Source organism: Phoxinus phoxinus, assembly GCF_949152265.1.
Source record: "Phoxinus phoxinus genome assembly, chromosome: 11".
Lineage (NCBI taxonomy): Eukaryota > Metazoa > Chordata > Actinopteri > Cypriniformes > Leuciscidae > Phoxinus > Phoxinus phoxinus.
In genome coordinates, this window is record NC_136886.1 from 35,423,402 (window position 1) to 35,445,901 (window position 22,500).

Sequence of the window (22,500 nt, forward strand, 5' to 3'; positions counted from 1 at the left end):
TCAAAATTGCGATTTTTTTTTTTTTTTTTTTTTTTCTTCTTTCTTTTTCTTTTCTATTTTTCTCAGAAAAAAAAAAGAATTGTTATTTTTGTCTTGCAATTCTGGCTTTTTTTTAAGATATAAAATCACAATTGCAAGTTCCAATTGTGAGATAAGTCACATAAGCTTATTATTATTTTATCCCGTGGCAGAATCTACAGCTGAAGCCGTCTGCTCTTCACATTCAACCGGCATCTTTACACACAATAATGCACACTAATGAGAAGAAAACTGTTGATTTAGAAACTTTTAAATATGCAGCAACACAATAATAGTGAACAATAACATGGCATTCATTTACATCTCTTCATGTGTGTTGTCAGAGTGTTGTGCTTCCCAGTGACAGATGTAATATCTGATAACTCCACATGTTTTCCAGATGATTAAGACGAGGACTTCGAAGATTCCCGCTCTTGCTGAATATGTCCGGTACCCACGACACGTCAAGCTACAATAACACACATTTCAAGAGTTTCTCCACTACATGCATGCGTACAGAACATAATGTGTTTGGCATTGAGACTGTGTGTGTGGCTCTGTGTGTGTGACTCCAGCTGTCATCAGAGATACTCCAGAAGTGCTGAATGAACACAGGTTTGTTGTGCAGGTCGAATCACCCGTATGAAGTGGCGGAGGTCATCAGTCTGCCCATCGACCAGGGCAACCCGCCGTACCTCAAGTGGATCGGAGACGTCGTGCCGGAATGAGCGGCGCTGAAACTGGGACTAAAGCTCATGCTGACGGCTGTTCACACACACACACACACACACACGTCTGACATGCAACAACAGAAAGCCATTAAACACTGTGAAGCGTTTGTTATGAATGAGCAGCTTCATAATCTGAAGAAATGCATGTGTGTGTGTCTTATTATTTACAGTAGTCTTCCTTGAAGATTACAGAGTGTGTGTTTGTTCTGTCAGCCTGTGTTCAGATTCTAATGGTTTTGTTTAACACACACTAATGAGCGGAGATTAATTATTGATTAGGAGGAGTGTAAAGGCTTTTATTCTGAGAGCAGAACGTCATTTATACCACAGACGTGACACCATGATCAATCACGATCAAGTGTTCACAGCAGCTTTTAATGGAAGATGCAGCGCTGGATTCCCTCAAATGTCAGGACACACACACACACACACACACACACACACACACACACACACACGGTGATTACGGCAACGGCTGCAGTTTCTGCCCTTCAGATGAAGAACAGAGATATGTTGATCTCGATCCTGATCATCATCCAACACTGTTCTTGATATGATTATGCAGCTGATTCAGTAAATGCACCCACATACATTGTTATATATATAATACATTGAGCTCGATCTGAACACATGTCCATCGGATCGAAGCTGTGTAGATCAGCAGGGAAGAATAAAGCATGTAAACACTTGAATCCGGCTATTTTCTGTTCAAATATACCTTCTGCATATAGTGTTTTATGTCTTATGAATGTGCGTATGTTTATTTACATCGTCTTATGAACTCTTTATTAAAGTAACTTACTAATATAGGCCTACTAAGGTTCTGGTAGTCTCAAGACTGCATTTATTTGATCAAAAATACAGTAAAACTGTGAAATATTAATCCAGTGTAAATCATCATTTTTCTATGTGAATATATAGTAAAGTGTAATTTATTCCTGTCAATGTTCAGCATCATTACTCCAGTCTTCAGTGTCACATGATCTTCAGAAATCAGTATAATATGATGATCTGATGCTCAAGACACATTTATGATTATTATCAGTGTTGAAAACAGCTTCAGATTTTTGTGGAAACCGTCATACATTTTATTCTCCAGGATTCGTTGATGAACAGAAAGTTCAAAATAACCATATTTATTTAAAATATAATCTTTTATAACATTATGAATGTCTTTACTGTCACTTTTGATCTATTTAATGCGTCCATACTGAATAAAAGTATTAATTTATTTAACAAAAAAGAAAACCTACTGACCCCAAACTTGTCAATTAGGCTATATCCCACATTAAAGTCCGCGTGAACCGGAAGTTGCAACCGACTTTATCTCAGTGTTGTGACGTATTTCCGAGAGAAACGGAATACTAAATGAGGAAAAATAGTGGGCGTGGCTTTTTTTCCAACTAGCACCTGATTGGATCTAGAAAAGTAGGCGTTTCATTCGTCCTGTCTACTGTCAGTTGGAGGGGCGTGGTTACGGATGTTAAGCAGACACCAAAACCGTCAAACATTTAAAATTAGCATTTTGTAAAGAATAAAAAAAATAAAGGGGTTCTGGGCATTTTTACTGCGTGATCAATATAAGCAGCGGCACTCATATGCTCATCGTCTCCAAATTATGACCAGAAATGGATAAATATTAAAGGATAATTCCGGTATTTAACACCTTGAGTCTATATTGTAGTTTGTTTTGGATGAACAAGAGTGGTGGACAACATTTCTTTGACAATGGTTCCTCTCTCGAGTTTTTGACTATAAAAGAATTGGCCATGGACCCATTTAACATTGGAGTCAATGGGCATGTCCGAAAATGTCATTAAAACAGCCAATAATGTTCGTTTACAAAACTGTTAAACTCACCGAGTGGTTAGTGGTGTTCGTTGATGTTCCAGAAACAAAAAGTGTTGCGAAATTCAGTTTCTGTCGTGTTTTATTCGTCATTTTGTAAAATCCCATTGAATTCTGTTGAAGGACTGAGTGCTCGTTAATATTAATGCGCTAACGGAAACGGAAAGGGGGCTGTTTACATTTGCTCGATGTCGTCTTTTTGCTCGCTTCCGTTTCTCATAAGGCGAGCGAGCAGAGCAACTGTGCTCCGGGAGAGTAAGCCAAATAAACAAACAAAACCTTCATTAATTGTTACTTGTAATATGAAGTTGAACTCGACTGTGACCGTGAGTGTCCCGCGAGACATAAACATCGGTTATCGCCATCCAGTGGTCGGGAGTGTGCTAACGCTTCAGATTCAAATATTGAGCGGAAGTTACACGGTTGTGAAGTGTCTGAAAAAATAGTTCCACTATAGCAAAATAAACGGATTGGAATCATATATTGCGACGATATATTGTTTATAATCATCAACGAACACCACTAACCACTCGGTGAGTTTAACAGTTTTGTAAACGAACATTATTGGCTGTTTTAATGACATTTTTGGACATGCCCATTGACTCCAATGTTAAATGGGTCCATGGCCAATTCTATTATAGTCAAAAACTCGAGAGAGGAACCATTGTCAAAAAAATGTTGTCCACCACTCTTGTTCATCCAAAACAAACTACAATATAGACTCAAGGTGTTAAATACCGGAATTATCCTTTAAGACTGGTGTTTAAAACAAATAAAGAACCAATGTAGGAGAATAGTTATTATGCGCTAACAGAAACTGTATTCGTGCTGTACGCATGTCAAAAAATCTTGTGTTTATAAACGCGATCCCGTGTTCAGCGTTCATGTAAACACTTCGCTCGGATTCATCAACCGGAGTCCGACTGAAACCAACGCTGTGTGTGTGGCGTAGCCGGTGTTGCTCACAAGCAGCTGATCTCCAGCACCGAGCGCTTGTCCTTGCTGTTCTCCGACAGATGTGATATCCGCGCGCCGCTGCTCTCATGTGTCGAGCTAACGGATCGCTCCACCTCCGCTTTCCCAGTGCTTTCCTCGTTCCGGAGTCCGCTCTCCTCGTTCTCTTCGACGTCGATCACCTTCAGATGCTCCTTCGGGTCCAGTTCTCTTCGAATCTCCTCGAGCGGTAGCGCAACCATTCCCGTTCCCGGCTGCTGATCGTGGTTTTCCACACGTCTGGACGATCGGCACAAGGCTTTCCGGAATCCTCTTTTGAAGTTATCCGACAAGACGCCGTACAGAATGGGATTCGCGCAACTGTTAGCGTAGGACAGAACCACGACGAAGTAATACAGGCCTCTGAACTCTCCCGGGAGAAGCACGAGCAGGTTCACGATGTTTAACACGTAGAACGGCAGCCAGCAGAACACAAACACGGCTACGACGATCACGACCATGCGCGTGATTTTGCGCTCGGATTTCCTACGGCGGATCGACGTTGCGCGAACTTTTCGTCCGGAGCTGCGCACCTTCACAACGATCAGCAGATAACACAAGCAGATTACCGTTAGCGGGCCGAAAAACCCCACAGTCGAAGTGTAGATTATAAACGCCGCTTTCCAAACTTCCGCCGGCTCCGGCCACACGATGCTACAATTCCCGTCGTCCTTCAAAACGCCGGCGAAAACCACAACCGGAAGAACCACCACGAAAGACACGGCCCATACGGTTGCGTTCACAGTCTTAGCCACACGAGGCTGGCGCCACCTAGAGGACTGGAGCGGATGCACTACCGCCAGATATCGATCGATGCTCATCACCGTCAGGCAGAAGATGCTAGTGAACTGGTTAATGGCGTCCACCGTCATGACCAGACGACACATTAGCGATCCGAAGGGCCACGAGAGCAGGCCGTTCTGCACGGCGAGGAACGGTAAGCCCAGCATGAAGAGTTCGTCTGCGATGGCCAGATTCAGAATGTAAATATTGGTCACTGACTCCGCCTGGGAATATCGCAGAACGATGTGGATGACGAGAGTGTTTCCGATCAGGCCGACGACACACACCGCGATGTAGATTAGCGGGATGAGGATGCCGGCGACTCCCGGGCCGTAAGACACCGATCCGCTGCCGGTCCAGTTCTCACTCGGAGAGAGAAGCGAGGAGGACGAGTTAATCCACAACTCTGCTTCTGTTGTGGAGGCATGTGGTGTTATTCGATGAACCTCCATCGTTGTAAAAGAGCGAATGACTCTCAACAGCTGTCCATCTGATCTATGAGGGAGAGAGAATATTGGTCACTGAGTGCGGAAACAAGTCATTTTATCCCTTAAAACTCATCTTTGATCACCAAAATCACATATTTAAGTGTTTTTTCCTTGCATTTTTTTTCATGCCTTAAAATATCTTGAATGTAACTCGACACCCTTGCCTCATTTAGTATACGTTGATCTATGAATATGCAAATGAGCCCCGCCTCCACTCACTCACTCACTCAGAGATCCACTGGTGGACGATCACACGTTGATCTGATTGGTCAAGGTAGTGTGTGACGTCAGAAACACCAGCGATTTCAAACCGTGTGTTTGAGACTGTCTTTGGTTCACTGCAGTTTTAAGCAGAAAATACTCAGCAATGCTGTCCACTTATGAACTTACACATGGCTTGCAGATTAAAAACACCACATAGACACATAAACAACATTAAAAGCTGGATTTACACCACAGGGGGACTTAAAAAATATCAGAAATCTATCATTAAACTGTACGCTTCCAGAAGATGCACATTAGTACCTTGAAGGACCAGATTACCTAAAATGCACATAAGCTTTTGTACCATTTTGTGGTTCTCAAAACGTTAGCACAAAAACATTTATATGGAAGTTCGTCTAACATTTTAAAAATGTAACTACTGGTTTCGGAACGTTCAGAGAACATTCAAAAGTAACGTTCCATAATGTTTGAAGAATGATACAATGTAATGTTCACTTAACGATCATTTAATCAAGATTGTTTTATTGAAACATTTAAAAAACTGTCCGTTTTGAATGATAACTCAATCATAGATATGTATACATACACAAAATCATCTGCTGAAGTGTATTTCATGTAGATATTCATGTGTGTAATACAGTTGCAGACACTCAGGCCCTGTTTACAGCTGGAGTTTTAATCCGGCTCTTTTGTCCACTTTCACACACTTCTGTCCTGATCTCTTCGAGAGGAGGGTCTTTGGTTAGATATATACATATGTAAACACACAGAGAGCATCAGCTTTAGTTTCTGCTCTGACAGACGCAGGACCCGCGTCACCCGCCGAACGCTGTGAGTGTGTGTGAGAAATCAGGAATGCTGAGAGAACATTGAGCTTGGTACGTTTTTCATCTTCAAACCAAGTCTCCAGCCAACAAAGTTTAGATGCCGTCTGTCTACAAGCTTCCATTATGACCCCGTTTACAGCTGTATTTACCGTCGTCCACCGGGATCCGATTGACCAAAACGCTTCTTACAGTTCAACTGCGTACACACATTTCCAAAACTTTGCCTCTTTTTTTTTTTTTTTTTTTTTTACTTTACACACAAATCCAAGAATTGCACACACAAAACGCAAAATGCCTCACATCTCTTGCAAAATAAAGAACTGCATTCAAAATATCACAAACATTTGTCTTGCGTTGCAAACACATTTGCCCGAAGTCGAACCCTATATAAAATGTCTCAGTCATTCACATACAGTTATTCAAACTCTAAAGCGAGAATTAGTGTATGGTTTTGGAGATTTTGGTGTGTTCAGGTGTTTCAGAAATTGTGTGACAAGTATGTTGTGTGTAAGCAGCAAGGTGCAAACAAGGCCTCAGTCGACTTATTCACGGCTTTGACTGTTCCAATATGGCGGACTATTGCGGCCGCTAAAGAGGATTCTATGAACATATATCTATGACCTTTAAAGGGATAGTTCACTTTAAAGGAAGATTTTTGGAAAAGGTCGGTAACCAAACAGTTAACTGGTCCCATTGACTTCCATAGTAGGGGAAAAAATACTATGCAAGTCAATGGGACCTGGTTACTGAAATTTTTCAAAATATCTTCCTTTAAAGTGAACTATCCCTTTAATGGGAACTAATGAACTTCTTAAAAACACATTTTTGTTCTGGGTGAGTGAATAACTCATTTAATACAAGAATACAGTAAAAAAACAAGACTTAAATGTTTACTGACATCTTAATGGAGGTAGATTGAGCGCAGCGGCACGTCTGCACGTCTTCTGTTCATGATCTCGCGTTTCTGGACCCCGACCGGCTCTCAACGGGTCTCCGGGATGAAGAAAGGCCTGTGATTATGGGTGATGTTCTGTCAGGTTGTGTTTGGTGACGTCTCTGCGAGCACACACACACACACACACACACACACACACACACACACACACACACACACACACACACTTACAACAGCGGATGATCATCAGCGGCAGCGGCGCAGACGGACGTGTCTCGAGGTAAAAACACTCCATTAGGGGCTCAGGAAGAAAACACGGGCTTTTTGTATAGACAGATTTAATATAGGCTATAGATCAAGTCTAGATGTCTGATTGTCATCCCCTGACTGAGCGACACCAATGATGAGCATCTGGACGCTGAAGTCAAAGGCGGCGCATCATTATTTCGTGTTTTGGACTATTGTGATTCTGATGCTGGAGACGCTCTCTAAAGTCTTGCCACAACAATCTCATTATCAATAAATCATGAGCACTTTGATCAGTTTGGCCACTGCTGGCTGGTATTCATGCATATTTATGTCATAATATAACTGTGATCTGCAGGGTAAAATAAGTCCAGTTTGAAAGTCCATGTTGATTTTAGTGCAAAAAGTACAGACAAACATTTGAGAAACATCACATGAACATAAATCACATATTGCATAAGGACTGCTACTCCTGTGTGTGTGTGTGTGTGTGTGTGTGTGTGTGTGTGTGTGTGTGTGTGTGTGTGTGTGTGTGTGTGTGTGTGTGTGTGTGTTTCATGCGTCAGACTGTTTTCTCTCCGCAGGTAAAAGTCACCGAGCTTCACCGCTTTCATCCATTACGGCCTAAACACTCTTTCTATAATAAACTCAGTTCTGTGCATTATTATCTTTACTGACATTTACAACCAAAAAGAGATGCAGAGAGTTTGATGATGCAGTCAACACACACACACACACACACACACACACACACACACACACACACACACAGAGAGAGAGAGTTCAATATGGGCTCGGCTCTTCGTTGCCTGGGCAGCGTCTGAAAAACCATAAAAGAATAAAGGACAAAAGAAAACACACACACACACACACACACACTGGCTGAGGAATGTGTGTGAGTGAGATTAGACCCGTTCATTATCTGAGCACAATGACTGTCAGTGAAACAGTTAAAGACTAAAGAGAGCAGAAGGCTTTAGTGCTGCATTAGCAGGTGTGTGTGTGTGTGTGTGTGTGTGTGTGTGTGTGTGTGTGTGTGTGTGTGTGTGTGTGTGTACCGGGTTCAGAGGGGTTTATGCTACGATAATGTCTTGCACCAGAAACGTTCATGTTTGCATGTCATCAGACGCTCTCTTCACTAGCATTCAAAAGTTTGGGGCCAGTAAGAATTTTAAAAGAAATTATTGCTTTTATTCATCAATAATTCTTGTATTAAATTGATGAAAAGTGACATTGAAGACTTTTATAATGTTACAAAAGATTCTCTCACACACACACACACACACACACACACACACACACACACACACACACACACACACACATTTTTATGTTCTTTGAACATTCTCAAACAAATTGATGAACGTCCAACTAAAATGTTTCAGAAAAACATTCCATGAATGATGTATAAATAATGTTTTTGTGCTAATGTTTTGATTATTAACATTATTATTGACCAGATAACTGTGAATGAACGTTCTATTACTGTAATGTTACTGTAAGAATGTTTGATCATAACTTTGAGAAAACCTGTCTGCGGTTTGATGGGAATGTCTTCGAGGTTAAATGCTGAATTTTGTCTTAGTTTTGAAATTCAAATCAATGTTGATGTCAGCATGTTGTAACATTTTTTAACTGGGTGAAATACATTTCAACATTGATTTATAAGTATTTTCATAACCTCTTAGGTTAACATTTAGCATGAACATCACATGACATAATTAGCAGCAGATTTCGGTGTTGGTGTACGTGTTAAAAGACAAGAAATCAACACTGGATTTACGGTCTTCATTCATGATCCTGCTCGTATTGTGGAATCAATAATTCATCAGTGACGTTATTCATCAGAAATAAATGTCTTTATAATCTTTCTCCCCCCTCAGAAACGTCATCAATCACTCTTATTGATCAACCAGCTTTACACAATTAATCATCGAGAAAATCCCACAAGTCCCATTTATTCTCATTTAATATTCTGATTTACTCACAAATGCGTCACATCACAGAAGAAAAATGGCCATTTTATGTTAATGTTAATAGAGCGTTCGATCAGAGTTATCTGGTGTTTAATAACCTTCTCACAACGTTAGAACAAAAACATTATTTATACATCGTTCATGAAATGTTTTTGTGAAACGTTTTAGTTTGGACGTTTATCTAATGTTTATTAAAGGGGTGGCTGATTATGATTTGACGTTTCTAACTGTAGTTAGTGTGTAATGTTGTGTTTGATCATAAACAACATCTGCAAAGTTACAACGCTCAAAGTTCAGAGCAAAGGGAGATATTTGCTTTTACAGAAATCACTTTTTAAGAACTACAACAAACGGCTGGTAGGAACTACACGAGCTTCCTCCCGGGTTAGTGACATCACCAACCCTAGAATTTACATAAACCCCGCCCCCGGAATGCGATTTATAGATTATCATGACAGAATATGCTAATCAATGACTAGAAGATAACTACACATAATCTGCATAAATTCATCAACTAACCATTCAGAAATGTCCTGTTCTTCTACATGTTGTCACTTCTTCTCGAGTCTCTCCATCTTTCTGACTCCGGTTTGAACATAAAAGGCTAAAAGTTTTTGAAATGCTCGGGGACACACACGCACGCACATGCACGCACGCACACACACACACACACACACACACACACACACACACACACACACACACACACACACACACACACACACACACACACACACACACACACACACACACACACACACTCTTCGGGAGCAGCAGCTCATTTGCATTTAAAGGGACAGACACAAAACGGTGTGTTTTTGCTCACGCTCAAAAAGTGACAATTTTAACATGCTGTAAACATATCTGTGGGGTATTTTGAGCTAAAACTTCACACACACAAAGAGCATTATAGGACCAGTTTAAACGTTATTGATTGTTTCAGAGAAAATTCTAAAGTAACGGATGGAATGTAACAAAAAAAAAGGTTCGTATAACCAAAAACAACATTTTAAAAATGTTTTTTTTTATGGAAGTTTTGAACATTCAGAGAACATACAAAAGTAACGGATGGAATGTAACCACACAAAAAAAGGGTTCCATAACCCTAACCCTAACCCATAACATAAAGGCACACTACGTAATTTTTCGCCACTATAGAGGTCGATTATATTAAACAGGCATATTTGAAATATTTGATATTTAATTGCGTATTTCTCAGGATTAAAACATTCTTGGAAACATTTGGGATAATGTAAGTACACAAATCAACAAAATATTTAACATTGTTTTAGTGGTTTTTGAATATTTTGATCCAAAAATCTTACATAGTGTGCCTTTAATATTTGTATAACCAAAAAACAATGTTTTTAAAATCTTTTTTTGATGGATGTTTTGAACATTAAGAGAACATACAAAAGTAACGGATGGAATGAAACCATTTTTTTTCCATAACTTAATGGGAACGTTAGCAAACCGTTCCTAACACAGTTGTTATTGCTGAAGTGAATGGAGTTTGAGGGCCGATAAAACAGAACAAAGCAGCCGAAGCCGGCCGCCAGAGATGTGTTTGCTGATCGCCGTTTTATTGCAGCTCTTCTGCCTTCATCGCTCAAAGTGGATCGAGCGCCGGCAGTGTGAACAGCTGTGCAGGTTAATGTGGATTAATGGCACCTCTGGGAACAAAAGATCCTGCCATTTTGATCTCACTCAGTCTGATGCCATTGAAAAACCCTTTCACCAAAACCACAAACAGCTGCACTGCCAGCGCATGCAAACCGCTGCAATTAATGAGCATTCATCACACATAAAACATTCATCTTCGGCGAGAACTCGACACATTTCATTCCAGAAAGAGTTAAGTGCATCTATCTATAGTTGATACGCTGACTCTAAATTCACATGCAAATGCGCTTCCCTAGTTCTTCCCCACAAAACTCCTGTTTCTGAAGGATTCCTCAGGTGACGTGTGTCCATTACCACAGAAAGACAGTTCATTTGCACAAGCTCCATTCTGGTCACAGTATTAATAATAACTCTGCAATAAGAGAACCTCCTCTGCAACGCCTGCCAGAACTTGGCAAAACTTGTATGTAATAATCAGAAGGTTAGACTATTTAAAGCTCCAAAAAATGAATCTAAGTGATTTACACGTTACATGTCTTTATCTACACCCTCTGGAACGTCTTATTTTAATCATAAGTGCACCGATGGATCCTTCAATGTCTTTCCACCACACCAAAGCTTATAGTGGACAAACGCTCTTCACACCAAGAACTGTTTTAAGAACTGATCAATGAAACCGGTTCTTCTAATGGAATCACAGTAAAAACCCACCGGAAGCGTCTTCTGTCATGAAGTCACAGTGTTTATAAATACAGATATGCACACAGAGTAATGCAGCAGCCATGTAGAAGTTTTCTCTGCATCAAACAGCATCTTTAAATCACTCACACAACATTATATATTTAGATCCTTGCAATGAATCATTTCAGATTACCATAATATCTCAAAGAAACGAAACTCACCGTTAACAGACTTCACCTCGCGCGTGTGTGTGTGTGTGTGTGTGTGTCCACCTGTACGAGCGACTGAAGAAATGAGACGCAGCACGAGGACACACAGCATCCCGTAACCAGGCAACCAGAGAGAGAGAGAGAGAGAGAGAGAGAGAGAGAGAGAGGGAGGGAGAGAGAGAGAGAGAGAGAGAGAGAGAGAGAGAGGGAGAGAGAGAGAGAGAGAGAGAGAGAGAGAGAGGGAGAGAGAGAGAGAGAGAGAGAGAGAGAGAGAGGGAGAGAGAGAGAGAGAGAGAGAGAGAGAGAGGGAGAGAGAGAGAGAGAGAGAGAGAGAGAGGGAGAGAGAGAGAGAGAGACATTAACGAAGAGCATCCTCTGAGAATTGCTCGTGGAAACTATTCCTCTTATTACAGTTTTTCTCAGTCGCTTTGGTGCATTTTTCACATCATCCCTAACATGTGCAAAATAATAAGTGCATTTCTCAGTACGATTTGTACAAACTGCAATATACAATAGATATGTTTCTAAAGCTAGTCAGTCACTAAAAATCTTTAGTACATCTCTCAAACGTAAATATTCATGCCAATGATCATGTCAGTGTCACCAGAATGATAAGTCATTGAGTCATTGTTCACGAACAAGGTCTTCAAAATGTTTAGGCATGTTGTCAATGTAACTGTGTACTTTGACAGTATTACCTGATGTAAACTTGGTCTACAGTTTGGATGACAGTTACTGTATTGAAAATGCACAAGGAAGCACTTCTATGGCATATCAATTTCAACAGTACTATTTACATATTACTGTATGTGGGTTATTGACTGAAAGAGACTGGACAGGATTTTGTTTTTCACAGCTTTTACTAGTGCTACTTTATGAAAGAAAAAAACAAAATAATTTACAGTAAGAAAACGACAAGGGGCACAAAGGAAAAAAAAACGAAATTAGAAAGAAACACAGGAAACACCCCCTTTGCCCGCATCACTGTTCTAGTGCTGTATCTACACATCCAGACGTTCCTGTCTGTCGGCTGTAGCAACATCGACTATGACAGCTGCTTGTCAAATTAGCTAATAGTGAATCACACAAACACTTCATTCATTGTGTGACCGGACGAGAGCTTTGTCTCTTTCTCCATTACACACACACACACACACACACGAAGAGACATGTAACGTGACACCACATTCCACAAAGGCACCAAGGAAAGGGCTTCCACCATAGTCCCTCTGGAATGTATGCACACACACACACACAAGAGACTTTTCATTGAACGAGTCATATTTAAAACATTACCAAATGCATTCTGTGTTGCCATTTATATGTCATGACAGATTTGGGTTTAGTTTACAATTATAGCATGTATTAATTAAACTTTTAAATGTCTATACTAATGCATAATAATCAAATGTTGTATTCCTATTAATGTTAATATGATGTGTTTCGTATCTTTGTAATTCTCTAAATCTAACGGAGTTGAATCTCGATAATAGACTGCAATGGTATGATTATTTCGATATGAATTCTTGCCAGTCATAGAAATGACTGGAGCTCTGTCATAAACTACACAGACTGGGGTCGTGACAAGACAAAGGAAAAGTCTCCCGCTCTCAAATCACTGAAGGTGATTGGACCATCCACCAGGAGAAGGCGTTATCCTTACATTCCTTAAAAGCCAAACGCTCTTCCTGCCCTTCCCCTTCCTGCTCTTACTACCCGACCTGGTCATGTAAAGTCTCCGATCCTGGAACTCCTTCCAGGAGTTCCCTCCACTCTTTTATTTCCTTTATAAAGTGTTTTTTGTTTCCTTTTTAAATTCTCCTTTGTTCGTTGCCACCTACGAGTCGAACGAACGAAGCCTGAATTCCTTCAGCAACTTCCCTTCCAAAGAGACCTTCTTCAAAAACTCCCGCGAACAGCTTGCTCTGGCAACAAGCACGCACGCCTCAGCACGAGCGCGCGCACTCTGCTCCAAGAATACGCGCAGGCTGAACACAGCTCCACACAAACGAACTTTGCAAGTATCAAGCTCTACGAGTTTTAATGTTTTAAGGTGTTTTGATTGATGTCTCTCTCAATGGTCTGTGATTTTAGCTGTTCTATGGCCACTCGTGACCATTCTCTCTCTCTCTCTCTCTCTCTCTCTCTCTCTACAAACTCCACGCGTGCTTCGGCACGGCGCGCCCCTCCTCAGAAATCTCTCTCTCTCAACTTCTCTCTCTTATCCGCTATTCGTGTCTTGTATTGTTTACTGTAAATTATGTACATAGATATAATCGGTGTATAATCAATATGTGTAATCCGTTATATTCTGTAGTTTGCATTTATTAAAACAATATATTCAAGACTGTGTCTGTGAAAAAAACGCTCGTAAAACCACAAACGTCAATGAGATTAAAAGATCCAAGAGCTGCCAGAGCTCTTATTATTTACTAGTTTTAATTTTATAAACACAGGAAAATTAATGTTCACGGCCAGAAAATTAATGTTTCTTGGAGGTTATAAGGAGATAGCTTTACTGAGAGGTTGATGGGTGATCTTTGATGGTTTTTGCAGGACAAACACCTATTTGATCATTACATGAATTTCCCTTAAAGGTTATCTCATAATCGAAATTAAATAAGATTATTGATATCTGAATGAGGAATTATAAGACGTTGTGATCAATTATTCATATATTCGTATAATCTATACATTTTCAATTTCGATAATTTAATGTAAAGTAATATGCAGAATATTAATCATATTCATGATTAGTTATTAAAATTCCCTATAGATCCTTTGAGCTAATTCATACGGACCAAGAGTCCTAGGCATATAGTTTACAGTTTGGTGGAGAATGCGGGCAATCTCAAACTTTGTGTTTTACGAGCAAATCAGTCTGTCTATATTGTGTATTAATGTAACGCGCGCGCTCCAGCGAGAGCCCACCACGCGCGCTCACTGAAGGACTGTTAGAAGGCACGAAGCCGATCTCAGTCAAAGCAAATTGACCCTGCTAGATATGTTTAACATTTTCAGCCCCTGTTAATTGCTAAAATAAACTTCGATGTATTATATTAATATTGTGTCGGTAAAGAGAACAGAATCTCTGTACATGTCTCGGACTGTACATTCTTAATATTGTGTTACCCACGCGCGCGCTCCAGCGAGAGTCCACGCGGTTCAGTGAGGAAACGCGCGCGCCCAAATGCGAACCCACGCGCGCTCACTGAAGAACTGACTGGCGCCGAGCCAGCTCAGCATATTAACAGACGCTGGAAGTGACAATACCGGTAAATGTCCTAGAGAAAAGAATCTCTGTTCAGCCTGTAATTAATATTGCTTTAGCCCGCTTGAAATCAAACGAGTTTCTTTGATCACGCGGTAGATTGGAACAGAGCGAGTCTCCTCCGTTTCGATAATAGGCCTAATAATAATATTAGATCGTTAAAATAACGATAACTCCTGGTCGAAAATTGGATTAGCTACCCATTTTGTAAACCTAAGACATTTTTAAATCATAAGTGCTATTGTGGTTAAATGTTTACGGGAACCCAACAACAGATGATAATTCCTGTTTTCCACATTTGAGTAATAAAGTGCAGTGAAGAAGTCCTGACACGTTCTCTCTTGTGCAGTATAGCACCCGAAGATCTGTAGAGATCTTGTTTCCTTTGTGATTTTATTGCAGAAAATCAGCACGTGACTGAGCTGAACGCTCTGAGCTCTTTAGAGTCAAATTTAAAATTGGTTGTAATTCCGCGGACTAAACACCAGAGGTCCTTTTAGGTGTTCAAGTCTCAAAATACGCGCCCCAACGACGTCACCCTGCGTGAGCACCGCCTCCCACTGACGTCAGCCTGCATGAGCGCGACTACGCCATCTCGTGGCCGTTTCAGATAATGCTCTCATACTGCTAAATTCAAGTGTTCTATGATGAATAGTGAATTAGCTTATGTCTAAATTCTCAATAATTATTGGCATTTCCAGCTTTGCTCGTGCGAATATTATTTTGTGTTAGACAATTTTCCTGCTTGTGACTGGTACATTTACTTTGAGTTTGGTTCAAACAAGAGGTGAATTAAAACTTAAATTAAATCCCAGCCCAGCCATTGAGAGCCCATAGAGGGAAGTCCGCCACCCAGTGGCCGCCTCCCGCTAAAGCGGTTCATTCAACTCGCTTCTCTGTTTCCAATTCTGTGTGAATTGCTTTATTTCTGTTTTCTCGTCTGATTATTTTATAATAATTACTGATACTTTAATGCATCTAAGTTATTATTCGATATCATTCTGAGTTCTCAATTCCCTCACACGCTTATCTAAATTCGAGTTAAATCAGATTTAAATTTTGGATTTAAATCTTGTTTGGCTGGCAGCCACTGTCATCCACTAGAAGGAAACAGCGCCACCGCGTGGCCTTGTGGATACTAAGTCGGTGCCACTCTTTTTCCCCTTTCACTCTTTTGAAGTGTGTACTTATTTCATCTTTCCCTTCTGATTATTTCATAGTAATTACTGATGCTTTAACGTCATCTGGATTATTATAAAATATCACTCTGATTTTTACATTTCTGCACAGGCTTATTTAAATTTGAATCTAAAACCAGTTTGAATTTAATTTGAATGAGTTTGTCTGTCCAACCAGGTTGACCACTGAAAAGAGATACGCCCCCTTGTGGGACAAACCCACTACTGCGGCCTGTCTCTTCTTCTGGGGTCATCCTGTCTTTCCATTATTTTATTTTATAAATAAAAAAAAATTTTCTCAAAAAAAAAAAAAAATTTATTAAATTTTTTTTTTATTCCTAATTTTCTTATCTCTTTTAGGTTAGGTTATTCTGATAATCACCAACATTATCATAATTCCCTTTTTTGTTTTATCATTATTTCAAAGCCTTTGCCTTTATTTCTACATACATAATTACTAAACTTGGTTTAAACAAGAAAGCCTTAATTGACTTTAACTTTCACCTGTTTACCCCTTTTTGTGTGTTTATGTGTAGTTCTCCCTAGGGCGCTGTGGTGATTTGACGGTCATCTCTGGTTGGTTTCCAGCGAGCGGGGTCACCTGGCCGTCACGACCGACACCGGCCGTGCGTGAGTCTCGGACTCTTCTGTCTCTTACCATTGGGGCGGCACGCAACTGCTACATCAGCAATTTAGCACTCCAAGGGTAAAGTCAACCACGCCAGCTGACACACAAGGCAATTTCGGGACAATTACCTGAACCAGGGCCTGCTGCAGGGGCCGGGTTCCAGGGAAAACCCAATTTTGTCGTGCTGTCTGGCAGTTGACACCTTGGTGTTGCCAGGTTGTGTTTAAGGTCGCAAGTTGTTTGAGAAGGTCGCACCGTGGTACACAGAGTAACAGAGGGCCCGGGTCCACTGTGGTCGAGTGTTTGGGACCGTCAAGAAGGTTGACCGCGCCGCCGGCTCCCTCCTGAGTGACCTCATTTCACCCCAGGCAGACTAAATAAGGTAAAACCCATACACTTAGTATAAGCCACAGAATATTAGATATTCCCCGGTCATTTAAGTGTTTGGCCCCTATCCTTTTCTCCAAGCCTCACCATCTTCCTAGGTTTTCTACCCCGATAGCCCCCACTCACCTGTAGGCCCTATCGTAAACTCTGGCAGTGGTAATAGGCTTAGGCCTCCTTATTCTCTCTGACACATACCGTGTTACTATTGTTTGATTTTATTTCACTTTGATCTGTTCTATCCTTTGTTCTGTTGTGATTTGTTTCTTTCATTTCACCTAGAAACAGTAACCTGAGAGAGCCATCAAGGAAACTAAGTAGTGGAGTGACCACCAGCAGCCGGGGCCACCACGTGACCCGCCAGGCTACTGCTCGTCACAACCCCTAGTGCAGGTCCTCAGACGACCCAAGTTAATTGGCTCCGTGAACTGTCTAACTGTTGGCATCAGTTAGCCCCAAAATTCTCATAAACGGCATAGCCGTATGATCATAGCTCGTCAACCTTAAAACGAACTTGCATTGGTCTCTTTTTGTGTGTGTGTTCTGTGTTCTCTCTCGCCTACAGTGTGCCAAGGTCACGGCCGTCCAGTATGGCTGCCCAGTGGGACGAACTCGAGTTGTGGTTGAGAGCCATGACGACCGACTTCCTGCCCGGAGACGCCGCTGACACAGAGCCCCGGAGCCGAGAACAGCTGGACACCGACCTGGTCGAACTGATGACCCACGATCCGACGCAGAGCTACAGCTACAAGGACTGGGCCAAGATCGTCGGAAGCCTCGCACACAAACTCGTCGCCCAGGCACGGCTCAGCGAAAGGAGCCACATCAACCTGGAGCAGGAAGCAGCAGCGCTAAAGCTTCAAGCAGAGGAGGCCCGGAGGAACCAGGCCCACACCCAAAGTCATCTTGACCAGCTTCTTCTCCAGACCGTGAAAGAGAACGCCACAGATCCAGAGCTACAGAAAGAAGTAGAAAGACTTCGAAAGGCCCTGCAAGATCTTCGCCTCGACACAGACCAAAGAGAACAGTCGGAGAAAGAAACCCGTAAAGACCTCGACGAAAGACTCCAACAAAGTGACGCTCTCCTCGAGAGAACAAAGACTGAACTAAGAGACAAAAACGCTAAAGCCACAGCCTGTGAAAAACACTTACAGGTGGCCAGAGCTGAAATCCATGAGCTTACTCTGCAGAGACATGATCTCAGAGACGAACTTGACATTGTTCACAGAGAACTGAGACATTCTTACAGACTTAATAGTGACCGGGTAGGGGAAACACACACCACAAAGTTTCCCCTGACCAGCTGGTACGCACCTTTCAGCCAACAACCCAGGGCTGAAAAGGGGGGCGAAAGCCCATTGTTCCAGACATCACCAGCCAGCCAACAAAAACCCCTGTCAGCAGAAAGGGGGGGGCCCTCACAGAGAACACTCACCGCTAATCGCGGCACGGCTCCCAAAGCTGACGGGGGCGGAGCTGAAACGGGTCAGAATCCCCTCCAGACGGATTGGGCCCCCAGCCACAGCTCTCCCCCCACAGACTTTGACAAGTTGGCCAGAAACATCCCCACGTTCACTCCAAACCTTGCAGGAGGCCATGATGCACATGCTTACCTTCAAGACATTGACTTTCACCTGCAAACTGTCGCCAACGTGACAGCTTGGGACAAGTTTTACCTGCTCAGAATTACGTCTAGCCGTGACGTGCGCAGCTTCCTAGACCGTCAACCAGAGACTGTCAAAAGGGACTACCAGCAGCTGCGACAAGCTTTGATCCGTGAATTCTCTGATCCAGAATCAGAACAAGGGTTCATCGCCGCCATGGACATCAAACAGGCCCAACCTGAACACCCACAGACCTACTACGGCCGACTCCGACACGCCTACTTCGGAGCACGAAACGAGCCCAGTATGGAAGAAGATGTCAACTTCAGGACGCTGTTCCTCCGAAATCTGCATCCCACAGTGAGTCATCACTTAGGCGTTCTGGCCTGTCCACGTAGCATGTCCACCCAACAGCTACGTGACTTGGTCCACAAAGCTTACACCAAGCAAATGACTAATTCTAAAAAGACTGTAAAAGACCCCACAACCTACTCTGTCTCTGAGCACTGTTCAGAGCTGACTCTAGAGGGCGCCCAACAGCACCACAGTCACAGATCTTTCAACAGAGAGTCAAGACCGTTCCAAGCCAGCAGAGGGCAGCACAACCGTGACGGTGCTCATCCAAAGCATCGGAGCGAGCGCCCTAAAAGATTCTGGGACCCGCATTACCCGCCGTCCAGAACTCCAAGCCCAGAAGGCCGGCCCTGGAACCCCTCTCGACATGCTACTGGTAAGCCCAAGTCTTATCACACACCAGAAAAACACAGCGCAGCCACGTCGGAGACAGCAGAGATCGTGAGGATGCTGAAAGAGTTTCTTCACAAGAAACATCGCAAGAGAGACAAGGACGAACCAGACATCTTATGTCTAAGCATAAGAACTGAAACCAACACCCTGTCTGACTGCCATCTGCCTGAGCCAAGCACCACGAACACTGCTCGTCCCCCACAGACTACAGAGCTAGCTGTCACATCACACACTGACAGCTCCACTCTAGTACCACAGCTGACAGCTGTACACCCCACACGAAACAGCACAACACATCACACCTGGGACCAACATCACAAAGTCCCAGGAAGTGCTGTTCCGGCTAGCTGCCCCCGCAGCAAGCCACACGCCCCTCCCGGGGACAACCCACCAGACATTGTTATCAAATCGCAACCCATGAACTTTGCTGTTACATCACCAAATAGCAGCTCCACTCACTCACTCATTGTTGCATCACAAACTGACAACACCTACCATTCACTCCGGCTGACAACAACAGCCCCGGTGCCACAGTTTCTAGGAAACCTCCTTGAAAGGGGGGTGACCAGGAAACCCTACCTAGCCTGCACTTTGGAGAAGGAAGTGAAACTTGAAGCCTTGATAGACACAGGAGCAGACCTCACTGTGATCTCATCTCAACTTTTCAAAAGACTCAAAGTCAAAGCTAAGAGACAGAATCGAACTCTTGAATCCCACACTTGTGAGCTAAATGTGCATTCATACAGCCAAAATAGCATCCGGCTCGAACAGCTAACTCTAATCCACCTGTCAATAGGTTTTATGTCGCTGACTCACCCTGTGTACGTTTCACCAATGAACACTCATCCACTCATCATTGGCAAAGACCTGCTGGATCGTTTCGAGCCCTTACTGGACTTCAAAAAGCGAACTCTTTGGGCTCAAGTGCCAGAACCTCTCCCCATCCAGTCACACAGGCCACCCGAGGCAAACTGTCAGATCACAGAGGTCACGAGACTTTCCACAGAGCCAGACTGTCAGGTCACACAGTTCATGGGAACTCCCACAGCCAGTCACAACGACACAGACTTAGCAACAGGTCAAGTTTCAAGTTCGCTACCCTGCACCTTCCAGCCCACAAAAGACTTTAACAAATGCTGCGCCAAGGTCAAGACTGACCTGCAGCCACATGACCAAACTCATGCCCGCGCCAAGCCTGGCGCACTAAACGGAAAGCGGTGGTCACGTTTATCTATGACGCATCATGTGCGGCACAACACAGCACCAGAGTCACTGACGAGACATTGAAGCAAGCGACAGGCTGGCAGAAAGATGTGACAAAACATGGGCCAAGGCGAGCTAAACCTAGCTGCCACCCACAAAGCAAAAGAACTGCCCCGTCCAACCAAAGACAACCCTCATTTGCCTCTTCCTTCCCTTTCTCTCTCTCTCTCCCTGTCATCTGTACCAGGTTGCTGCTGTGGGTCGTCATGCTGTGCTGTCAGCCATCCAGAGGACAGCTGCCACCGAGAGAACAACTGAGACTCCTGATCACCGACTGCGGAACCTACACTCAGCCAGTGTATGGTCGACTCATCCAGTCCCGCCCGCTCTACAGAGCACACTACCCCAGCACCGCAGCCCCATACATCTGGGCAAGTGCCCAACGGACAGAGGACTCCCTCTCGCATGCCAAGGCCAAGGTCGAACACATGCTCAACCAACTTGAGAAAGTGACTGTTACACAATCAGGACTCCTAAGCACCAACCACCGCTCCAAACGGTTCCTGGGAGCGTTGCTCGGAGCCGTAGCTGCCGCCAGAACTCTTTTTAACATTGGTATGTCCAGTGTCAACGCAGCGAACCAGACTGTGAACTCAATGAAACCGCTGTTTAATATCTTCCAGAAAGACTTTGCCCAGACTCCGCTGTTTACAGCACTAACGACAGACATGCTGTGGGAGGTTAGCTCCTCCACTGACAGCCTAGCCACAGGTGCAATCCCACCGTACCTGAAACTCTTAAGCCTTGTGCGAACTGTGCTGGCTTCCAGCATCACCACGCCAGCTGACCCTCTACAAACACACCTTGCGTACTCGCTGGGTTGCGCCACCCCACTTCACGTCAACCCCGAGCAGAGAGAAGTGGGTTTTCTCCTAAACCTACCCATCATCGAGTCAAACCAAACCTCCAGGCTCAAAGACATTGTCAACATCGGGTCCTGGAAAAGCAGGACCCATTTCAAGATATGCACTCCAGACGTGGTGGCCTACCACGACAGCGACACCCTGCTGTACCCGGCCCCAAACCTGCACGGGTGCACCTTGACCAAAGACATTCACTATCTCTGCCCTAGCAAGCCCTTCCTCAAAGACAACACTGAAGGAATCTGCGAGTTGCAACCCCTGGCCAGCCACACACGCGGCCCTGCTGAAGCGAAGCCTCGCACAAAAGTCACAGAGACACAAGCAGAGAAAAAAGCAGGTGAACGATGGCTGGCTAACACACCTGCGCACACAGCCACTGTCACTCATGAACAGCATGATAAAACCAGCCGTGTCAACCTGCTCAGCCAGAGTATGCCGACTCAAGTACCGACAGGTGCCATCGCACACCTTGGTAACCTGTCATGGTACCATCTTCCGAGCAAAGAGTACCAGACAGCGCTGGAACTCCCATCCTTTAAGAACTACAACGTCACCTTAGATCCAGAAGGAGATCTCCGGTTTGAGAAAAGGGGGTCCCAACTCACGAACATTGCTCCTGTCAACACAACCCTCCAAGCCTGAGTACCACTCACCCGTGTCCAAACCTGGACCGCAGCTGATACTGTTGTATCTTTCCAAGGGATGCCAACATCCACAGTCCCGCTCACAAACTCTGTGTCGGAAGGTTTCACACGGAATCCCCGGAAAGGGGGTGCCAAGCCATCGACCACCTCATCCTCATTTGAGCTGAACCATCAGCCCAGCAAACCACCTGTCATCCATTGTGCTAAGTTGTTGTTCGATGAAGTCCATCCCCTGACTTAATCGAACAAAAAGGGGGAAATGTAGCAACATCGACTATGACAGCTGCTTGTCAAATTAGCTAATAGTGAATCACACAAACACTTCATTCATTGTGTGACCGGACGAGAGCTTTGTCTCTTTCTCCATTACACACA

At 43.4% G+C, this 22,500-nt stretch overlaps 3 protein-coding genes across 5 annotated transcripts in view; 2 read left to right on the top strand and 1 right to left on the bottom strand.

Annotated features, from left to right (window-relative positions):
* The window catches only part of LOC307007513 (protein CutA homolog), a 7,887-nt gene extending 6,196 nt beyond the window's left edge, over positions 1-1,691 (top strand). The window contains exons 6-7 of one of the 3 annotated variants that reach the window (XM_079629602.1): positions 419-468; positions 647-1,691. In XM_079629602.1, the coding sequence (XP_079485728.1) occupies positions 419-468; positions 647-746 (150 nt within the window). In that variant the 3' untranslated portion in view covers positions 747-1,691. Of the gene's footprint in view, positions 1-418; positions 532-646 lie in introns of all 3 variants that reach the window. The other 2 variants (XM_079629603.1, XM_079629604.1) reach the window with 2 other exon arrangements.
* cyth4b (cytohesin 4b) overlaps positions 1-22,500 on the top strand; it is a 182,941-nt gene that overhangs the window by 125,558 nt on the left and 34,883 nt on the right. The window lies entirely within an intron of this gene.
* Positions 3,354-7,696, bottom strand: LOC307007100 (somatostatin receptor 3). Its single transcript, XM_079628782.1, has 2 exons — positions 6,812-7,696; positions 3,354-4,868 (listed from the first exon to the last, which is right to left on the bottom strand). Exon 2 carries the CDS (start codon positions 4,823-4,825, stop codon positions 3,560-3,562), a length of 1,266 nt encoding a protein of 421 aa, XP_079484908.1. The 5' UTR covers positions 4,826-4,868; positions 6,812-7,696; the 3' UTR covers positions 3,354-3,559.

Excerpts from the sequence above, each read along its gene's own strand:
- LOC307007100 (XM_079628782.1), bottom strand. The coding sequence starts at position 4,825 with ATGGAGGTTCATCGAATAACACCACATGCCTCCACAACAGAAGCAGAG.